The sequence below is a fragment of the Aphidius gifuensis genome, linkage group LG4 (genome assembly GCF_014905175.1).
Source record: "Aphidius gifuensis isolate YNYX2018 linkage group LG4, ASM1490517v1, whole genome shotgun sequence".
Classification (NCBI taxonomy): Eukaryota; Metazoa; Arthropoda; class Insecta; order Hymenoptera; family Braconidae; genus Aphidius; species Aphidius gifuensis.
The window spans coordinates 10997076-11015560 of record NC_057791.1 but is presented as its reverse complement, the minus strand read 5'-3'; the positions used below and the strand labels follow the sequence as shown (position 1 = coordinate 11015560).

Sequence of the window (18485 nt, the reverse complement as noted above, 5' to 3'; positions counted from 1 at the left end):
AATGACATAACCCTCAATTCAAAACAATATTGATTTTTTTTATGTAAAATATTTATTAATTAAAATAACTTGAGAATTAAATTAAAGCAACAAACGATCAATTTGAGAAAAAATTTGCTAAAATGAAATGACATAACCCTCAAAACAAGACATTTTTTCTCAAATTAATTATTTTTTTTTTCAACTTAAGACAAAAAAGTTCCAAGAAAAAATTTGCTAATATGAAGAAAATTTTTTTTCAATAACAGCAATTTTTTTTCTCAGTGCACTGTATCATTTGCTTTCAAGTCATTCCGTTCTTCCAAGGACGATCGGCAAACATCCACGGAGCCCGACAATAACATTTATGTAATGGAGAACAACGAAAAACCCGATCTATTTCGGAACAGGTTCCCTGATCGTATTCTAATTGAGCATTCTGACGAAGTTTTAAAAATGTCTGATCAAAAATAGATCAGGCATTGATTGAAATTTCTACTCATATAACTATTTAGCTATGTTAGTGACGTGCTATTTTTTTTATTAACTAAACCTTATGTGTGAACTTCCCATTAACAAAAGAAATTGCAATAATTTCTATTTATTTTTTTCGAATCCTTCCATTTTGGAAATAGGGGTACTCAGTAAATAAACATGATCACCACAATGCATCATTGAATATCAGTATTTTGTTTTAAACGCTCCTGAATTTTCAGATGGAGGACAAGAAGATGCGCTCATATGCTGTTATTCCTCCTCTTTTACTTGATGTTAGACAACGGAAAATTGCATTTCAAAATCGTAACGGTTTGCTTCAACCTGAAGAACTTGAAACACTTCATAGTGAACGTAAACTTATGAATGTGTGGAATACGATTGAACATGAGTCGTTCAAAGAAAAATACCTTCAGCATCCTAAAAATTTTGGAATCATCGCGCAATCGCTCGAACATAAGTCAGTTCAAGATTGTGTGCATCACTACTACCTCACGAAAAAAGCTGAAAACTACAAACAGTTGTTGCGGAAATCACGACAACGAACACGTAGCTCTCGAAATAATCCTAATAACAAGGTACTATTACTACTAATCATAAGTTTATTTTTTTTCATAAACTTGAAACAGAAGAATCACTATTTATTATTTTTTTTAAAGGTTAACAATGCTAACTCGAGTATTGGACACATTGATATATTAACAACAGGCGTTACAACGAGACTTCAGCGAGAACAACAACAGAAAACACAAGAAAATCCACAAAATAATTCAGGGTCTTCGTCAACGTCGTCGGCGGCAACTATCAGTCCAGTTACGACATCGAGTGCAACAACACCGATTACTAACTCTTCAACATTAAGTACAACATTGATCACCACTATTTCACTCAGTTCGAATTCGCAATCACCTCCCACAACTTGTCAGACCAGCACAAATACAACGATCGATTCAATCGTGATAACAAAAACAACTCCTACACCTTCGACTGTCCAGAGCATGAACAGTATTTTGACAGCGGTGACTGCAACGGTAAATATTTCTTCGGGAATAAAAGAAGTCAGAGAAACAAACAAAGATAATAAGGATAATAAAGAAAACACAAATGATATTACTGTAAAAAATTATAACAATGATTCCGAAGAAGATACGACGAAAAAAGATTTCAATGAGTAAGTTTTTATTATTCCTTCTCAAAATAATTATGTAATATTTTAGTTTGAACTTTTAGAAGTTTCTAAAAAATTCTTTTTAGCTTTAAACTGTATATGTATTGAATGCAAATTCATCACTTCAACATGAATACTAACGTTTACTAAAACAAGTATTGACACTCAAAAATTCGATACTCGTTAATTAAACTTGTCTCGTTAAGATGAAGCTAATTATCTATCGTTTCGTTTAGTTGTAATTCATTTAAAAATCTGGTGGATAGTTGAACTACAGTATTTTTTCGAAAACAAGATGTTCTTAAATGTTTTTAAGAAGGTTACCATATGTGCCGAATCTTAAATCAAAACATTCTACCTAGACCTCTCCCTCCTCTATAATTAAATTTTATTCAAAAAAACAAGCTGTAACACAAAATTGAATTCAAACAATAATTATTTATTCATTCATAAATTTATAGACTGAAAAAGAATTAGGATATCTAATTTTTTTTTTTACTCTTTTTTATTTTACTCCTTTTTTTTTCATTAATACAAAAATTCTTCTAATAAATGTTTTAACTGACTCGGTGCTTTGTCGAGTTGATGCTTTGCACACTGTTGCGCATATCAGATGAGTTAGAAAAAAAAAAAAATCTTGCCAAATCAGGACGTTTTTCTCAAGTCAGAACATTTTATATGAATAGAATATATTATGAGAACTGATCAGGACATTCGTTCCCAAATCAAGACATGTCCTGATAATATTTCGCATATGGTAACCCTATTTTTAAGTATCAAAATTTAGATAATAGTATATTTCGTTCAAGTGCCCATGCAGAGAGCTCTCTGATTGGCCACATGCATCGAACTATATTTTTTAGAATTATTTGTTACAAGAAATATTTATGTAACAAAATTAAATTAAATATAACATGATTTTAAGTTGAAAATTATTAATTTATTCATATAAATTGATAACAAATATATATAAAACTAGAAAAAACGCATCATTCAATTTTCACTAAACAGCTGTTAACATTGTCACATTCGGGACTTCTTTAACAATATTTATATTAATACACTCATATCTCAAAAAGTCCGAAGGAGAAAAAATTTTAAAAAATTGACAGTGTAGATAATTATTTCATTCAAAAAATAAGGCTAATAACAAAAATTCTGGTAAAATTTAAATTATTCAGAATCAACCTTAAATTTTCTTTCTTAAATAAATTTGTAAATTTTTTGAAAGTAAATTATATTTCAAATTCTTTTTAGGTCTTTAAGTTCAGATTTGTCGTCATCTGTAAATGTTGTTCGAGTGAATGAAAATACTCTACATTCATCTGATATAACAGAGAAAAAAAAACAAAGTATTAATACGACTACTGGATGTGTCACTGGCAGTACTCGGTCGAAAGAAAAGAAAAAAGAAAAGCATCCAACAGCCATGGAAACTAGTGACGAGGATGCGCAAGCTATCATTGACACGATGGGTATGTTACTGAAATTATGTTTTTATTTGCTTTCGTGAAAAAACCATCAGTGCAATTTACTCATTTCTTTCACTTTGAGTGTAGAGCTTAAGGGATTTCTGTATTTTTTGGTAATTGTTTTTTTGGTAGCTCGTTATTTTTATATTAGTACGTTGTTTGTAAAAAAATATACCATTCAAATCCCAACAATATGACATCGCGAAAAACAAACGATCTATATATACAAATGTGAAAATGAAAATCTTCAATGTTGTGATTAAGGGGAATATCCGAATTCAGTGCTGTGGCCCCCGCGGTGAGGGACGTGACTTATCGTCCATACTGGTCTCTATGACCGTCCGTTGTCATTTTTATTTTTCGACTAGTTTCGTCTAGTTTTGCCATGTTGACTAGTTTTTTTTGTAAAATTTAATTTTTTTTTCTAAGTCCCTTAAAAAAAAAAAAATAGCTAGATTTTTTACTTAGCTGTAATTATAGCCACACAACCAATATCTACATTATTTTACTTAGCTAGATTTTTCACTTAGCTAGATTTTTTACTTAGCTGTAATTGTAGCCACACAATCAATATCTACATTATTTTATTTAGCTAGATTTTTCGCTTAGCTAGTTTTCTTACTTAGCTAGATTTTTTACTTAGCTTCAATTATAGCCACACAATCAATATCTACATTATTGTACTTAGCTAGATTTTTTACTTAGCTGTAATTGTAGCCACACAATCAATATCTACATTATTTTACTTAGCTAGATTTTTCACTTAGTTAGATTTTTTACTCAGCTTTAATTATAGCCACTCAATCATTATCTACATTATTTTACTTAGCTAGATTTTTTACTTAGCTGTAATTGTAGCCGAACAATCAATATCTACATTATTTTACTTAGCTAGATTTTTCACTTAGTGAAAAGTACATTATTTTCAACACGGCAACACTAGACGAAACTAGTCGAAATATAAAAATGACAACGGACGGTCATGGAGACCAGTATGGACGAAAAGTCACGTCCCTCGCCACGGGGGCCACGGCACTGAATTCGGGTGCGTCCTGATTAAGTCCTATGTGCTCAGAAAGTACTCAACTGATCATTATGAATATCTCAGAAAAACCACACAATAAAAATTTGAAAAAAATTGACAGTGTAGATAATTATTTTCTTTGAGAAATAAGACCAAAAAATAAATCTACTGCGAATTCACATTTCCAGAATCAACCTTAAAAATTTTTTTATCTTTTAATTATTTGGATAATGCGAAATTAGATTTGTTTTAAACAATAACTGGATCCCTAAAAAACGTTTATTTTTTGTAAGAACCCCAATAGAAATTGAGTCTCGCATAAATGACTAGTGAATATTTATTTTAACTAGATTGAAACTCGTTTGTGGATAGTTTGTAGATGAGTGACGGGGCATTGACAAATTCTATAGAAATGGACAATTGTCTAGTCTATAGCTTGATTCACTAGATACCGAAAAAAAATTACAAAATAACAATAATAAGCTGTTTTTCCCTATTTTTTTTTTTGTATAACTGACTACCGGGATCGAACCTATTTACCTAGCTACCTACCTAATATTAAATCCTAAAAGCGAGTATTACCCCGAAGCCAACGCGCGTTAACGCTAAGGTTAAAAAATTTTCTTCTTTATTAAAAAATATCTTCAATGCATACAAAAAAAACGTAATTTTTATAAATAAATTAAATATAAAATAAATATAAAAAATAAAAACGAAATTTATCGTGACTGTATTTCGTAGACACTAAAATTGATATATATTATCCAAATTGAGGGTCCGAATGCAATAACTCGCCGAGCGCTCGAAGACAAGAAAACGCTCTGTTGCTCTGGGTGAAAAATAAGAAAAATTAAGATGTGATACCGCAACAAAAAAAAAAAAAAAGTTTTTTTTCTACAAAAAAGAGTCAAGTAAAAAAAAAATTTTAAACTTGACTCCACCTGATGTAAAATATATGTCTTGAATACTGAAATTTTATTTGGGAAAAACCAGGTGGGGTCAAGTTTAAAATTTTTTTTTCAATAGTTTAGACTTAATTACATTTGTCAAAAATATATTTTCTTCTTGTCTTTATGGTATCACCTTTTAATTAATTAACTCACAATTAGTAACAATTTCGAATACTTGACACTTTTTTTTGAAGTGAAACTTCTTTACGTTGAGTAGTTATAAAAAAATTGTATGTAACGCTCGGCACTGACGCTCGAGAGCGACACTTGGCAGTGACACTCAGTAGTGACGCTCAGTCCCCTCTCTAGCACACAGTTCGCCCATATGCTTAATGAGATTGAGTGAGAAAGAAATAAATACGGTGTCTGTAAAAAAGTATATGGCATTGTATGAGTATATCGAATTTAAATACAGTTGAAATTGTCATTAATTTGGTCAATATAATTAGGCTGATAAAAATAAAATAGAGTGCATGTATAGTATATTATCAAATAATAAAGATTTATAGTATAAGTAATAATGATAAAAATAACTTCAATAATATTATCAATAAAAATAATAATATTAATAATAATATTTATAGTAATAATCACAATAATATTATCAATTAATAATAATAATAATGACAGAAATATTTAAAATATAATTATTAATAATATTATTGATATTTATAGTTTGAATATTATTATTATTATTATTATTATTATTAACACTGTTATTATTATTATCAATATCATTGATTTTTTTTTGAAACCAATAATAATATTATTATGATTCATAATATTATTGAGATTATTCTTATTATTAAAATGACTATATATTTATAGTATGTATAGTAACAGTAATAATTTCGATAATATTTTTAATCATATCAATAATAGCTGTATGAATTAATAATATTATCAATATTTATCCATTAAAAAATATTACTATTACGTAGGTGGGACGCTTCGCGTCACCTACGTATTGAATTTGTCTACCGAAAATTAAAAAACGCTCTCATTTCTTAAGTAATTGTCAGAGACACTTCGTGTTAGAACCAAAAGAAGCGTATTTTCAATCTCTTTAATAGTTTAATTTGTATATTTTCGATTTTTTCTCAAATAATCATTAAAGTTGCCAGAGCCAAAAATGTTATAAACCTTTTTTTCTTTTTTTTTTTTAAATATTAAATAACTTTTTATCTGTAAGCGTGATCGATTTGCACCGACTAATTAAAAGTTTCCTTTTATTTTGATCTTTAAATCGCCGCTATTTTGAAAACGATATCTTTAAAACTCACGGAGTTATTAGAATTCTAATAGAAAAATTTGATGTGGCTGTTTTTTTTCCGATTTACATTGGAATTTGGAACCCAACAAAATCATGTTTTGTGGAGATTCGACGCGCAGTGTTGGCAGCCCTGCTCACTCACACAGATGAACATATGTTTATGATAAAATTTCGTAGTGTTGTGATTGAACAATATGACATTTTATTTGAAAAAAAAAAAATTACACTAACTAATAATTGCACATAACCCACCGGAGTATTGAAAAATTTTAATTTTCGTTATATATGATTTTATAATTATTGATATTATTATTATCCTGAAATGAAAACAAAAAATGGAACCTTCGATTTATTTAATACGATCTATAATATATAGATATTTATTTAATACGTCTATAATTGGTTTTTGAAAGAATATATTTCATTTGTTTTCATTTAATTTGTTAATTTATCTATGTTGTTTACCCGTTACTAATTGACATTTCTTTTTTTCTGTGGGATTAAAAAAAAAGAAAATTAATAAAGTCAATGAATATATACAAGTGTGCATTAATAAATAACTATTGTTCAAAATATTCATTAATATTCAGTGATTAGTAAAAATGTCTCATACGTTCACCTGTAATAATAAATTTGAATATTGTTCAGTACCATCTGCAGATTTGATTCTTTCGAAAATTGTTTGTTTGTCGATATTATTTAAATGATATTGATAAATATAATTTAAAAATGGAATTCATAAGATAAAGAAATTATAAGAAATTTTTTTTTTATTCATTAATAATTGTATAAATCTATAAATAAACATTATTCTTAATAAACATGAAACAAAATACACAAAATGAGCCCCTATTGATCTTGTTATTATTAATAGATAATGTTATCGGAATTATTACTATTAATATTATATTGATCATTCTTTATATTAGTAACATATTATTATAATCATTATCAATATTATTGTTTTCATTATTTATTAGATTATTATTATTATTATTGAAATTATTACAAATTTAAAGATTGATAAATTCGTGAGAAAAAAAATGGCAGAATCAATAAAGAAAATTGATGTTCTAAAAAATTCCGATTTTTGATTTAAAAAAAAATAAAAATAAAAAAACCAAATGAAATTGTACTTGATTTTTGTTTTTTACTGGACCATGGAGAAAAACTCTGTGTTTATATTCCTTTCTTTCGGACTTATACACTTGTGAGTCTATCTATATGATAAAATAACTTGATAAACTGCGAAAGAAGTTTCACTTCCCTCGCGCGTACTAGTAACACACACAATTTTTTTTTTTTTTTTAAGATATCACATTTTTTTGTAAAGTGAACAATTTATTTATTTATGTTGTTAAAGTAGTTTGGAAGTTATGTCGTGAATACAAACAAATAATAACATACTGCAGTGCAGCCAAAATATAAATACTAAAAAAAAGAAAGGTCGTAAGAAAGAGAAGAGAAATAATTTGAAAGTTTTACAAACTGAACGGAAGAAATCTGGTCGATTTGATAAAAACGCCAAGACCGTAAATATCAATTATGCTTTAAATATACATATATTACCGCAACGAAAAAATCTGATTTTTTTTTTTTAAAAAAAGCTCGACATCGATTTATGGGATCATTACCAAACCTCAGGATCCTCATTCAACTCTATCATATTTTAATTAAATTTCTAAAAGATTAGAGACGGAAGGGGACAAAATATTTGATGTATAATAAGGCACGGTAGTAGTAGCTCTCATCATCAAACATATTCAACACATATATATTTCTTTCTCATACTTGACTTGAGGCACTACCGTGCCTCTTGATATTCGCTAGCCAGTTACTTTCTATTGAAACTGTATACATTTTTTAGCCATCAAAAATAGCTAATCACGAGGTTCAATCTCACCAAACTGGACAGAATTCCACCAGGGTAAGAATCAATTTTTTTATAGCCGATACTGTGTATCTTGAATTATCTGTCATTGAAATTAAATAATATATCAGTTGAATCAAATGATAATTCACTTGTTATAAACAATAAAATGTTTGCAACAAACATCCGATCTTTTACCCAAATCCCAGTTAAAAACATCTTAAAAAAGCCACGAAAAACGACCAAGTACACATCAAATTCTCATAGATATTATTAATATTTTATCAGCATTTGTTGTTGTGTATTTGGTCGATTTTCGTGGTTTCTGTGAGATTTTTTGAACTCGGATGTTATAAGGCATATTTTTGGAAATTTCTTGAAGCATTCCCTTTGTTGGTTGAAACAAGAACTTAATTGTTCGTTATATTCATAATAGTGTGCAAGTCGAGATGCAGGGTGGTTCAAGTTTAGAAGTTTATTTTTATTACATTCGATGCATCGCTTAATACAAAAATCTACCTGAATAAAATAATAAAAGTTTTTTTTAAAACAAGATTTGTTTTTCTTTAAAAAAACAGCTGTTTACTTTTGTTTAACAATTTTTTTTTTATTTCAAACAATTTTTGGCCAAGAAGTTTATTCCTAAAAATCAGAAATAAATTTTTATTGTACTAATAACTTAAAATTCATCCATCAATATATTTCAGTACTGGATCCACTGGCAACATAAAGTGAATGACTACGATCCTCTTCTGAATTCTGCTCATCAGATCCTGCATGACACAATTTTTTATGTTTATGAACAAAATAATAACTTGGAAACTTGCTGCCACATATTTTGCAAGGATAGTACTGCACATTGAGATCAAGGAATCGCACCTCTCGACGGCTCGCTCCTTCGGTCTGTTGATTCATTTCATTTTGAGTGGGCAAAATATGCCTTCTTCTATGTTTTTTGTAGCAATACTGAGACTTGAATGTATGTGGACAAGAGCTGCATTTGTAACTGCCGCTTGATCCACTCGTACTTTCAACAGTTTCATTTATTTCTGAAGTGTCTTCAGGCCTTCCATTTTCATCATTTTCAGCGAAAATTTCTTGATTTTCAACCTCTAACAACGATAATTGCTTTGCAACCCTTGCAGATGTTGTATAATTCTGGTTACATGAAATTTGCCATCGCCATGTCTCAGACTTGACTGTTCTGGTACATCATGCTCATTATCTAATTGTGTTACATTTGTTTTTTCGTTATTTAACTGGATTAATGATTCCATATTCAAATTTCGTTTATTTATCGGTAAGTTTACTGGTGATTTTATAGATTGTGTATCCTCGTTTTTTTTCAAGTCTTGACAAGTTTTACTACTTAAGATTTCTTTTGAAGCTTCTGTCGGATCCGAACACCATGAGTTTGAAATCAGTCCTTTTTCTAGTATTTGATTTTCCAGTACACGAGTTGGTGATGTTGCTGAACTTTTCCTGAGAAAAAAAATCATATATGTGACTTCAAAATAGTTCTCTTATCTAATGCTATATGTATACATTTGTTTTCATCGATTATTTAGACTGGATTAATTGATTCCATATTTTCAAATTTTCTTGTTTATTTATCGGTAAATTTATTGCTGAATTTATACATTATTCAGTGTATTTCGTTTATTTATCTATTTTGAGTTATTGACAATTTGTTTTTACTATAGTTATTTCATATTGATTCTGTCTTCTGTCCGTTTTTGATCCTCGATTGTCTGAGTCATACCATTTACTAATTGATACTTATGAGTCTCTTTTCTGTCCATTTCGTACACGAGTTGGTGATTGTTGATGAATTCCTGATGAAAAGTATCAGATCGACTTGTAGATGAATCTGTGTGTCTATCATAGTTGTAAAGTTCGCTCGGTGTCAAGAATACAATTGCATAAAATTATTTTCAGTATATGTTCTACAATGTAAATAATAGAACAAAATTCATTCTGAACAAAGTAGAGTAAAAAATCTTCAATTAGTAATATGTAAACAAAAGACCATTCATTCTAAGAAAATATTTCTACTATCCAGACTTTCATATGGATAGTAATATTGTGATGATTTTTCAATGAGATCTATTAAGTCTTTTTTCCGAAGACATAAGCCTACTAATATTGTTTTTTTTATACCTCGTATTTTGAAAAGTGATCATATTTCCCGAAATGATGGAGATAAAAAGCCCGTACTGACACCAAATAGTAGGACTCAAAATAATCTGAAGTTGAAGATATAATTATAGATTCAATTTAACAAGTAGAATATGAAAAATGAAATTATGATGAGCATTTCACAGTATAGCTGAGTATTACAGAGTATTGTATTTTTATATTTCAATTTTTCTACTGTTAACGCAAGTATTTTAGAGTTTTATTTTCTAATATTCTGCTTTCTGCGTGTAATTTCATTAAAAAAGAATTTCTACGATAGACTCGTTTTTATTTAATCAACATTTATTTAATTAAATATATTCAAAAAATGTAAATTCAGATAAAAAAAAACCTTTAAACTCATCGTATTTTTATCAAACAATTGCTTATTTTTCAATCGCTAACTTAATAAACATTGATTACAAAAAAAAACAACGAAAATCTATTTTTCGTTTTGTTAAAAGAGAGAAAGATGTAAACTTAGAATTAAGTAATCAGATTAAGCCTAGGAGTAAAAAACATTGACGACGTTATTTCTTAGACCTATTTCTATATATATATATCAATGATTTTTCCCTACTTTGCATCCAGATTTTTCGTGAAAATTTCCATTATTATTGATTTCAAATCCTGTACTATATATATCGGGAGACTCGGTAGAGTCTCGATTCATTTTTTCCCAGCGTGAGAGATGTTACCGGGTAATTATATAAATAGGCTGCCTGTGTGTGACGTCACAATTTTTTATTTATTTAATAAATCCTTAAATATCAATTTTCAATTTCAAGTAAAAATAGTTTTCCTATTAATATTGATGTTCCCTTATCCAATAAGCCTACCTCTGAATTTTTCCGATGAATAATAAAATAGATGCAGTACCCCGTAAATGCCATGTAACAGTTTTGACTAAAAAAAAATCTTCAAACTTAAAAATTCTTTAATCCGTCATATCATGTTCTTTTCTCTTCTTTAACATTGCTGGTCTGATCTCTTCGTTTATCTCTTCGTCCTCTTTTATACATGCATCGGTGCTCTCTTCATTTCACTTCACATCAATATATACGCATACTCACATACGAATACGCGCATGGGATTGGTTCACTGTATACAGGGATGACTTGGCGCGCGTTAGATTCTATTTTTTTTTGTTTTTGAAAAACAATTGTTTAAAATTGTGAAACGAAATTTTAATAAATATACACTTGTGTTCTACATATTCTAAACTGTATTTTAATAATTTTTATTTGCAAAAAAATTTTTTTTAACTGTTGTTAGAAAATTGAAAACTTAGAATTTTCCCCAGAATAGCGTCTAATTAAATAAAAGAAGTGAAATAACATCAAAATAAAAATTCTTAATTTTTATATACAAGTGACTCATTTTTTTCTTTTTTTATAAACAAAAGAGATAATATAAGAAAAATATGAATAAAAAAAATTAGGCGTTTTTCTTACGATAGTTTATAAATTTGATTTTGTAATTTTGCAAAAACTGCCTAATTTTTTTATTTCTTCTTATTTTACCTCTTTTGTTTATTAAAAAAGGAAAAATGAGTCACTTTTGTATATAAAAATTAAGAATTTTTATCTTGATGTTATATGTATCCGTAAATTATCCCGATTAAAGTCCAGAAAATTTGGTATAATTTTGTCTCACAATTTAGTAGGTCTAAAATATACTGACTGCCAGTTGTAAAGTTTACTGAAGACTATAGTAATTTCGATGAAAAAATGTAATTTTTACTAGATTCACGAGAATTTTTTTTTTTTTTTTTTTTTTCAGTTTTTTTATATTTCATTAAAAAAACGAATTTAAAATTTCAGATGAATTTTAAGATCAATCAAACTAAATTTATTCGTTAACATTTCTATAAATAAAGGTTAAAGCATATACAACCATCTAAATACACAAAAAAAACTCAAAATTTTGAGCGAGACAACAGACATTTAAAGGGTTCATCGAATGTGCAATATGTAAAGACCATTGAAAGCGTGTTCGATCATTTGCAGAGCAACAATGGTTATATATGTTGAAAAAGACGGTTCAAAGACTGTCGAAGACCACAAAAATAACATCTCGAGAGGGCCAATGGTAAGATACCATACTAATTATTCAGAATCATAGTGTTCACTATGAATATTTACATGCAATTAAGTTTTTATATTACAATATTCGTACCCTCACTTTTACCATTGAAATTTTTTACCACCACTTACTTGTAAAGATTTATGCTAGTTCCGAATTCAAGAGCTTGACTTGGACTAGGTGTAACTGGAATATGACTTCGAAAGCGATGCAGGTTTGATAAGCGGGAAAATCCAATGAATGTGGAAGAATAGATATCGTTCTGAGGCCAAGACAAAGGTGAAGCGATAATTCTATTTGGTACTGGCCTCACGATAGAAGCTCCAACTCGTGGTCCCCGAAGTCTTAGAAGAGCAGCGCGACACTTCTCGAGAGCACCTGGCATGTGAAGTAAATGCGTTGCTAATAGAACACTGTAAATGTTATCTAGGGTAACTTCTAGACGTCCCGTGTACATATAGTTGAGCAATGGAGCAAACGTTTCTCCGCCTAATTAATAACCATTAATTTTTTAAATTAATTTTCATTATAATTTTAAACACATTCCATGCGTCCAATGTTTATTCATATTTACCAACTGATGGAACGGAGAGGGATGTGACACTCGATACACCGTCACGATAAGATTCTGGAGCCATAGAAATTGTATTCGTAGCAGAAAGCAAAGCCTTAAGATAACCGCTATGAGTGGCCAAGACAACTCGGTGGGCCACAAAATGATGCTCACCTTCGTTGCCGACTCTGATGATAGTATCAGGGGGTGAAAAAGGTTCGAGATGTGGATAACTTTTATCACCAAACCATGCTCGATATAAATTATACATGTTTAATTTTTTTTTTTTTTATTATATAATCAAAACTTTAATGACAATAAAATTTCTTCATTTCACTTATCACTTGAAGTCTTATAAGCAAGAAAGAATAACTGCCATAAATATGGAACAGCTTTACTAATGTTTTTTACTATCTATTGGAATTTTTATTATTACATATCACTTAGGGAAATAACCGGGAGACTAGTTCTTGAAAGCTTTAGTCGTTTGACGTTTGTGATTTGAACGCGGGTAGTCGCACCGTGGTACAACACTTTTCGTGAGCTACCCCACTGCCCATGCGAAAACTTTGCTTGTGACCCCTGGTTGGATTTCGCTGACAAGGACCGCCCCTAATGAAAGCAGATTGGTTGCCCACCCGACACATGCCCTCTTACTTCTCTTTCGACAGCTCGATAAGCAGAATAATTCCTAGAAAATTTACCGATTTGCGTTTTTTTTTTAATAATTATGATCTTGTTATTAATGTAAATGATATCAGTAGGTTGGTTTTCACATTTGTCTTCCATTCCATTTCAGCAGTTTAATTTTTTGAAATTTTTTGCCATTCAAAATAGTTTTTCTTCAATTAGTTACCTTTGATCAGGTGATAGATGATATTGCCGCATGAATTATACGATCTCACAGATAATTTAAGGAAAATTATTGAAGTTTGAGCAAATGAGCTCGCAGGACTGTAGAAAAAAAAATTCAATTTTTAGAAAACTTTTATTTTAAAACTGTTCTTCTTTGGAAACCAAAAAAAACTTGATTGGAAAAATAATAGCCCGAGATAAAATTTTTTGGTCTCTATAGGCAGTCTTTTTGTCTTTAACAGCTGTTAATATAGTCTTTAAAACGTCTTTTTTTAACATTTATAGCCATTTTGAGCGAGACTGCAAAGATTGTCGAGCTGTAGGGAGGTTTGAATTTACATGACACTAAATGATTAGTCCCGTCAGTCGTCTATCTTGTATATGTCATCGGCGTGGCTGGTGAATCGTATTTTTTGCAATTCACATTTGTACTTTTTACCTAACCTGAACTGTGAAATTTACGAAAAATTTCTCTCCGTGTAGAAGAAAAAATTATAAAACAAAAATTTTTAGTAACGAATTCGTTCTATTGAAAATTGAAAATTTTCAAAACTCCGGCGAAAGCCCGTGTGGTTTATCTCAATTATTCCAAATTCATAACAGTTTAATTTTTTTTATAATTTTGAATTATATGATTGAATTTTTTTTTTTCTTTTTGCCCTGACGTGCCATGTCAAATTATGTACACAAATTAAAATGCAGATAAAACAAATTTGAGGTCTTCATGTAAGTATTAATAACAATAATTTTATTAGATTTGTTCAAGAAATAAATCAATACAAATATTAAAAAAATTAATCGTTCAATTTACTTTTTTTTCAACTAAACAAATATTTTTTTTCAAACCATTTTGTTTAGTACTTTTATTTATAAAAATTTTTCTATGGCAATTTTTTTTTTTTTTTTTCAATAACGTGATAATTTGAATAACTATTTTATCGATCAAGCAAATTATAACCACAGCAAAGAAACTTTTACGGATGCGCGCATCCCTTTTTGTCAAAAAACAGTGTTAAATATTAAATTGTTAGTTGTTTATACCTTTCATAACTTTTGAACAAATAAACATAAAAAAATTTTGTGAAGCCCAAAAAATTCCTGATTAAATTTCTGATAACCACACTATCTTCTAAAAAATCGTTAAAAGCAATTCTTCATGGCTATTTTTTTATAAGAACATACCAGATACTACTTATTATTATAAACAATTGTTGATAACTAATTAACGCGAATTCGGAGCGTTTTTTATCAAGACAGTGTGGCTCTCGGTATTTAGAAGACCAACAATTTGAGACCAAATGGAAGTATATAAGTTAATTTTTTAAAAAGTTATACGAGTTATAAACACAGAAATTTTGTTTTTTCGTTAATTAATAAATTTCTAACAATAGCAAAAAACAAACTATCTCTTAATTATATAGATTTTAGAATTTTAAATGTTTAGGCAAAAAATCACATCCACGATTTGTCTTTAGTTTTCTTAATATTTGCTGTTTAAAATTTTTGGAAATTCTTCTTTTGTTGATAACTAATAAATAAATAATTATAATAATTTATCTCATATACCCGATTATAGCATTTTTCACAACCTTTAATTTTGTTCTGATACGAACTTTTTATCTATATTATTTTAGGAGATATGACCATTTTATTAAATTTATATAGTGAATTCAATACTATAGCTTTGCCTACGTAAAAAGATCTGGTAATGTTTGTTGGGGCGCGTGGCCCGCATTACCGTTGAAAATTAAAAATTTTCAATACTCCGGCTTGGGCCGTGTTAAATTTTATCTGTTTTATCTGAGATAAAGATTTTTTATTTTTCTTAAATTCGATTTTTTTTTTTTTTTTTTTCGTTCAAATTATGTAGAGTTAAGGTAAGCTCTAACTTTTGTTAGAATCAACAGAATGACTTCAAATTCGGCTCAAAAAACGTGGTTTTTAAAATTCTATTGTCCCTAAGGGGGTACATTTTGATTCTAACAGTCAATTAATCACTTTAAATATTATTACTTTAAGTGGAGCGCGATTTCTTAACTTTCCGATTATTTCGACGGACCTTAGTACGCTCGGCGATCCTAACTATCGATGATCGGTATAATTTTTCGCATGCATAAATGACGTCAGTTAAATTGGATATTGAGTTCTTAAAGCTTCTAATTTTAACGATAAAAGAGTAGCTACGCAAATTAAAAAAAAAAGAATATACCAAATTATTAAATTGTTTATTTTTACCTTTTTTTTCTAAACAATTATAGTTAATAACTATTTGAAGTAATAATAATATGATAACATGATAATAATAATAATTATTATATGATTTGTTTACATAAATTTATAACATAGTAAAATCGAAAAAAAAATTCATTCAGTTGAACGACTGGCAATTTATCCTGAAACTCAGAATAAGTTAAGTTATCCTGATTATACGACTAATTATGTCTATTAGATTTATAGATTAATATTAATTTGAGTTTTTTTTTTTATAATGATTCAAATTTATTTATATTTATTCATTTACAAAGGTATTTAATATTTATACATTTATTTATTTATTTACGAAGATATTTTTTATTTAATATATTTTTATTATATTCACCCTGGTAGAAATTTGTGAGCGCTGCCCGACTTAACCTGTACAAGCATATATGCTTATACATGTAAAGTCGAGCCAATACGTCGGGCCGACGGAATTTTTCTACCAGGGCAATAAAAAAAAAAAAATAAATAGTATTGTAATTTTTTTATAATAGTGTACGTTGTCTCGTGAGAGACGGAATATTTGTAAGTGGGAGACTAGAATCCAATGTGCAATTAAAGTCTTTCAACGGAAGATGATTCGAAGAAACAATGGTGCTATAAATGTTGAAATAGTATATTGTGCAACAAGAGTGGTAAGTTGTGTTTTATTTGATGGTTTGCGCGCGCGTCACACACAATTACCACTCGAGTTACACACGATATTATACCAAGAATGCAGTGTAAATGAGATTTTACGCGCCACAAACTAAGTTGTCAAATGTTGTAAATGTTAGTTGTCATAATCGTAGTTTGTTATTTTACTTTAAAAAAAATAAATAATAAAGTTATTAAATATTAAAAAACAATAGATAAATTAACATCCCGAAACACGTCGCGAAGCCCAAAGGAGGGGTCTTATGGAGGTTATGCACAAATTACTCTTTTTTTTGAAAAATATAATGAGAATGTTCTGAAATTTTGTACACAAGTAGATCTTTTCATTCTGAATACAACGGTATAATTATTTTCTTATGTTGATCGGTTAAATTTTTTGTAATTAATTATTAAAAATAATATTTAACATTGGCTCTTATGGAGATTTCAACCATTTTTTTCGGATAGAAAAAATGATGAAAAAGTCTTGAAAAAAATCACACATATACTAGAAACCGAGTTTTATTAATTGCGCGAAAAATTTTCATATGTTGATCGGTCAATTAATGAGTAATTAATTATAAACTTTACAAAAATTAGATGTGGCAACGTATGGCATGTTCAAACACACACACATACCCGCAATCCCATATATTGTATATGGGGCGCAGGCGCTTTTCACTTTATTTTTTTACAGTGTAGTCGGATTTCAGTTTTGTCTGTGACGTCAGAAGCGCCCCGCAACACCCGCAATGAATTTGTGCATAACCTCCTTAAGAAAAAAAACACATCCAATATGATTCAAATAAAAAGTATTTAAAGTTTAAAATATTCACTAAAAATAAAAAAAATTATCTGACCCGATATGATAAAAAATGAAACAGTGAAATTTAAATTGTTTAGACTAAAAGGATAAATAAATTAATAATCAAATTAAAAAATAGAATTAAATCAAATTAAAATTAAAAATCAATAACAAGTAATGAAAAATAGCATTTAAAAAAAAAAAAATTCAAGAATTCAAACAGCCTGTCACGAATATTCTATATTTTTAGGTTAAGAATATTATACAAAAAAAGAAAATTTCAAAAAAATATTGTAATATTAAATATTATTATTAACAAATATTATTTTCACATAACTTGACACACAAATACATATTATTAGGTGCATTATTTAAAATACAATTTTCAATCGACGTTGAATTATTATAAATTATTTTGTTCATGAACATAATTTTTATTTTAAATCCGAGAATTTAAATCTGCGTCACAAAACTACATACACATACATTGCTACTTCAAAATATGTGTTTTACAAATATTTTCAATTCAACACAAGTATTTTAGGTAATATCTACGTAAATACTTACTATCAAAAGTACATGAGCGATTATTAATGATAACAACGGCTGTGATAGATATAGATTGTCAATATCATCGATATACATGTTTGCTTTTCTGTTCTTCCTGATTCGCTCCAACATGGGCCAATAAACAAACGTTCGCGAGAAGCTGATGGAACAGCGATTACCTACATTTCCCAAGAGAGTATGAACAACGCTTTGAAGCTTGATTTTCCATCCTCCCTACTCGTACACAAACACATCAAGTTTCCACCATGTGTATTACACAAAATAAATACTCGCATTGTTGATTTCTAATTAAAAAAAAATTTTACTTTTGTTA

General features: G+C 28.6%; 2 protein-coding genes across 14 annotated transcripts in view; one reads left to right on the top strand and one right to left on the bottom strand.

Moving 5' to 3' along the window:
• Window positions 1–18485, top strand: part of LOC122855023 — a 90728-nt gene that overhangs the window by 52172 nt on the left and 20071 nt on the right. For all 13 annotated transcript variants that reach the window (XM_044156123.1, XM_044156121.1, XM_044156125.1 and 10 more), the window contains 3 exons: window positions 696–1052; window positions 1134–1645; window positions 2900–3117. In XM_044156123.1, the coding sequence (XP_044012058.1) occupies window positions 696–1052; window positions 1134–1645; window positions 2900–3117 (1087 nt within the window). The remainder of the gene's footprint in view (window positions 1–695; window positions 1053–1133; window positions 1646–2899; window positions 3118–18485) is intronic.
• On the bottom strand, window positions 12295–13318 carry LOC122855035. The gene is made up of 2 exons (XM_044156151.1): window positions 13069–13318; window positions 12295–12983 (listed from the first exon to the last, which is right to left on the bottom strand). The coding sequence occupies exons 1-2, from the start codon at window positions 13316–13318 to the stop codon at window positions 12622–12624; spliced, it is 612 nt and encodes a 203-aa protein (XP_044012086.1). The 3' UTR covers window positions 12295–12621.

Bases quoted from the DNA above. Each gene is read 5' to 3' on its own strand.
- LOC122855035 (XM_044156151.1), bottom strand. From the start codon at position 13,318: ATGTATAATTTATATCGAGCATGGTTTGGTGATAAAAGTTATCCACAT. The intron at 12,984-13,068 runs GTAAATATGAAT...GTTATTAATTAG, and splicing joins CCTCTCCGTTCCATCAGTTG to GCGGAGAAACGTTTGCTCCA.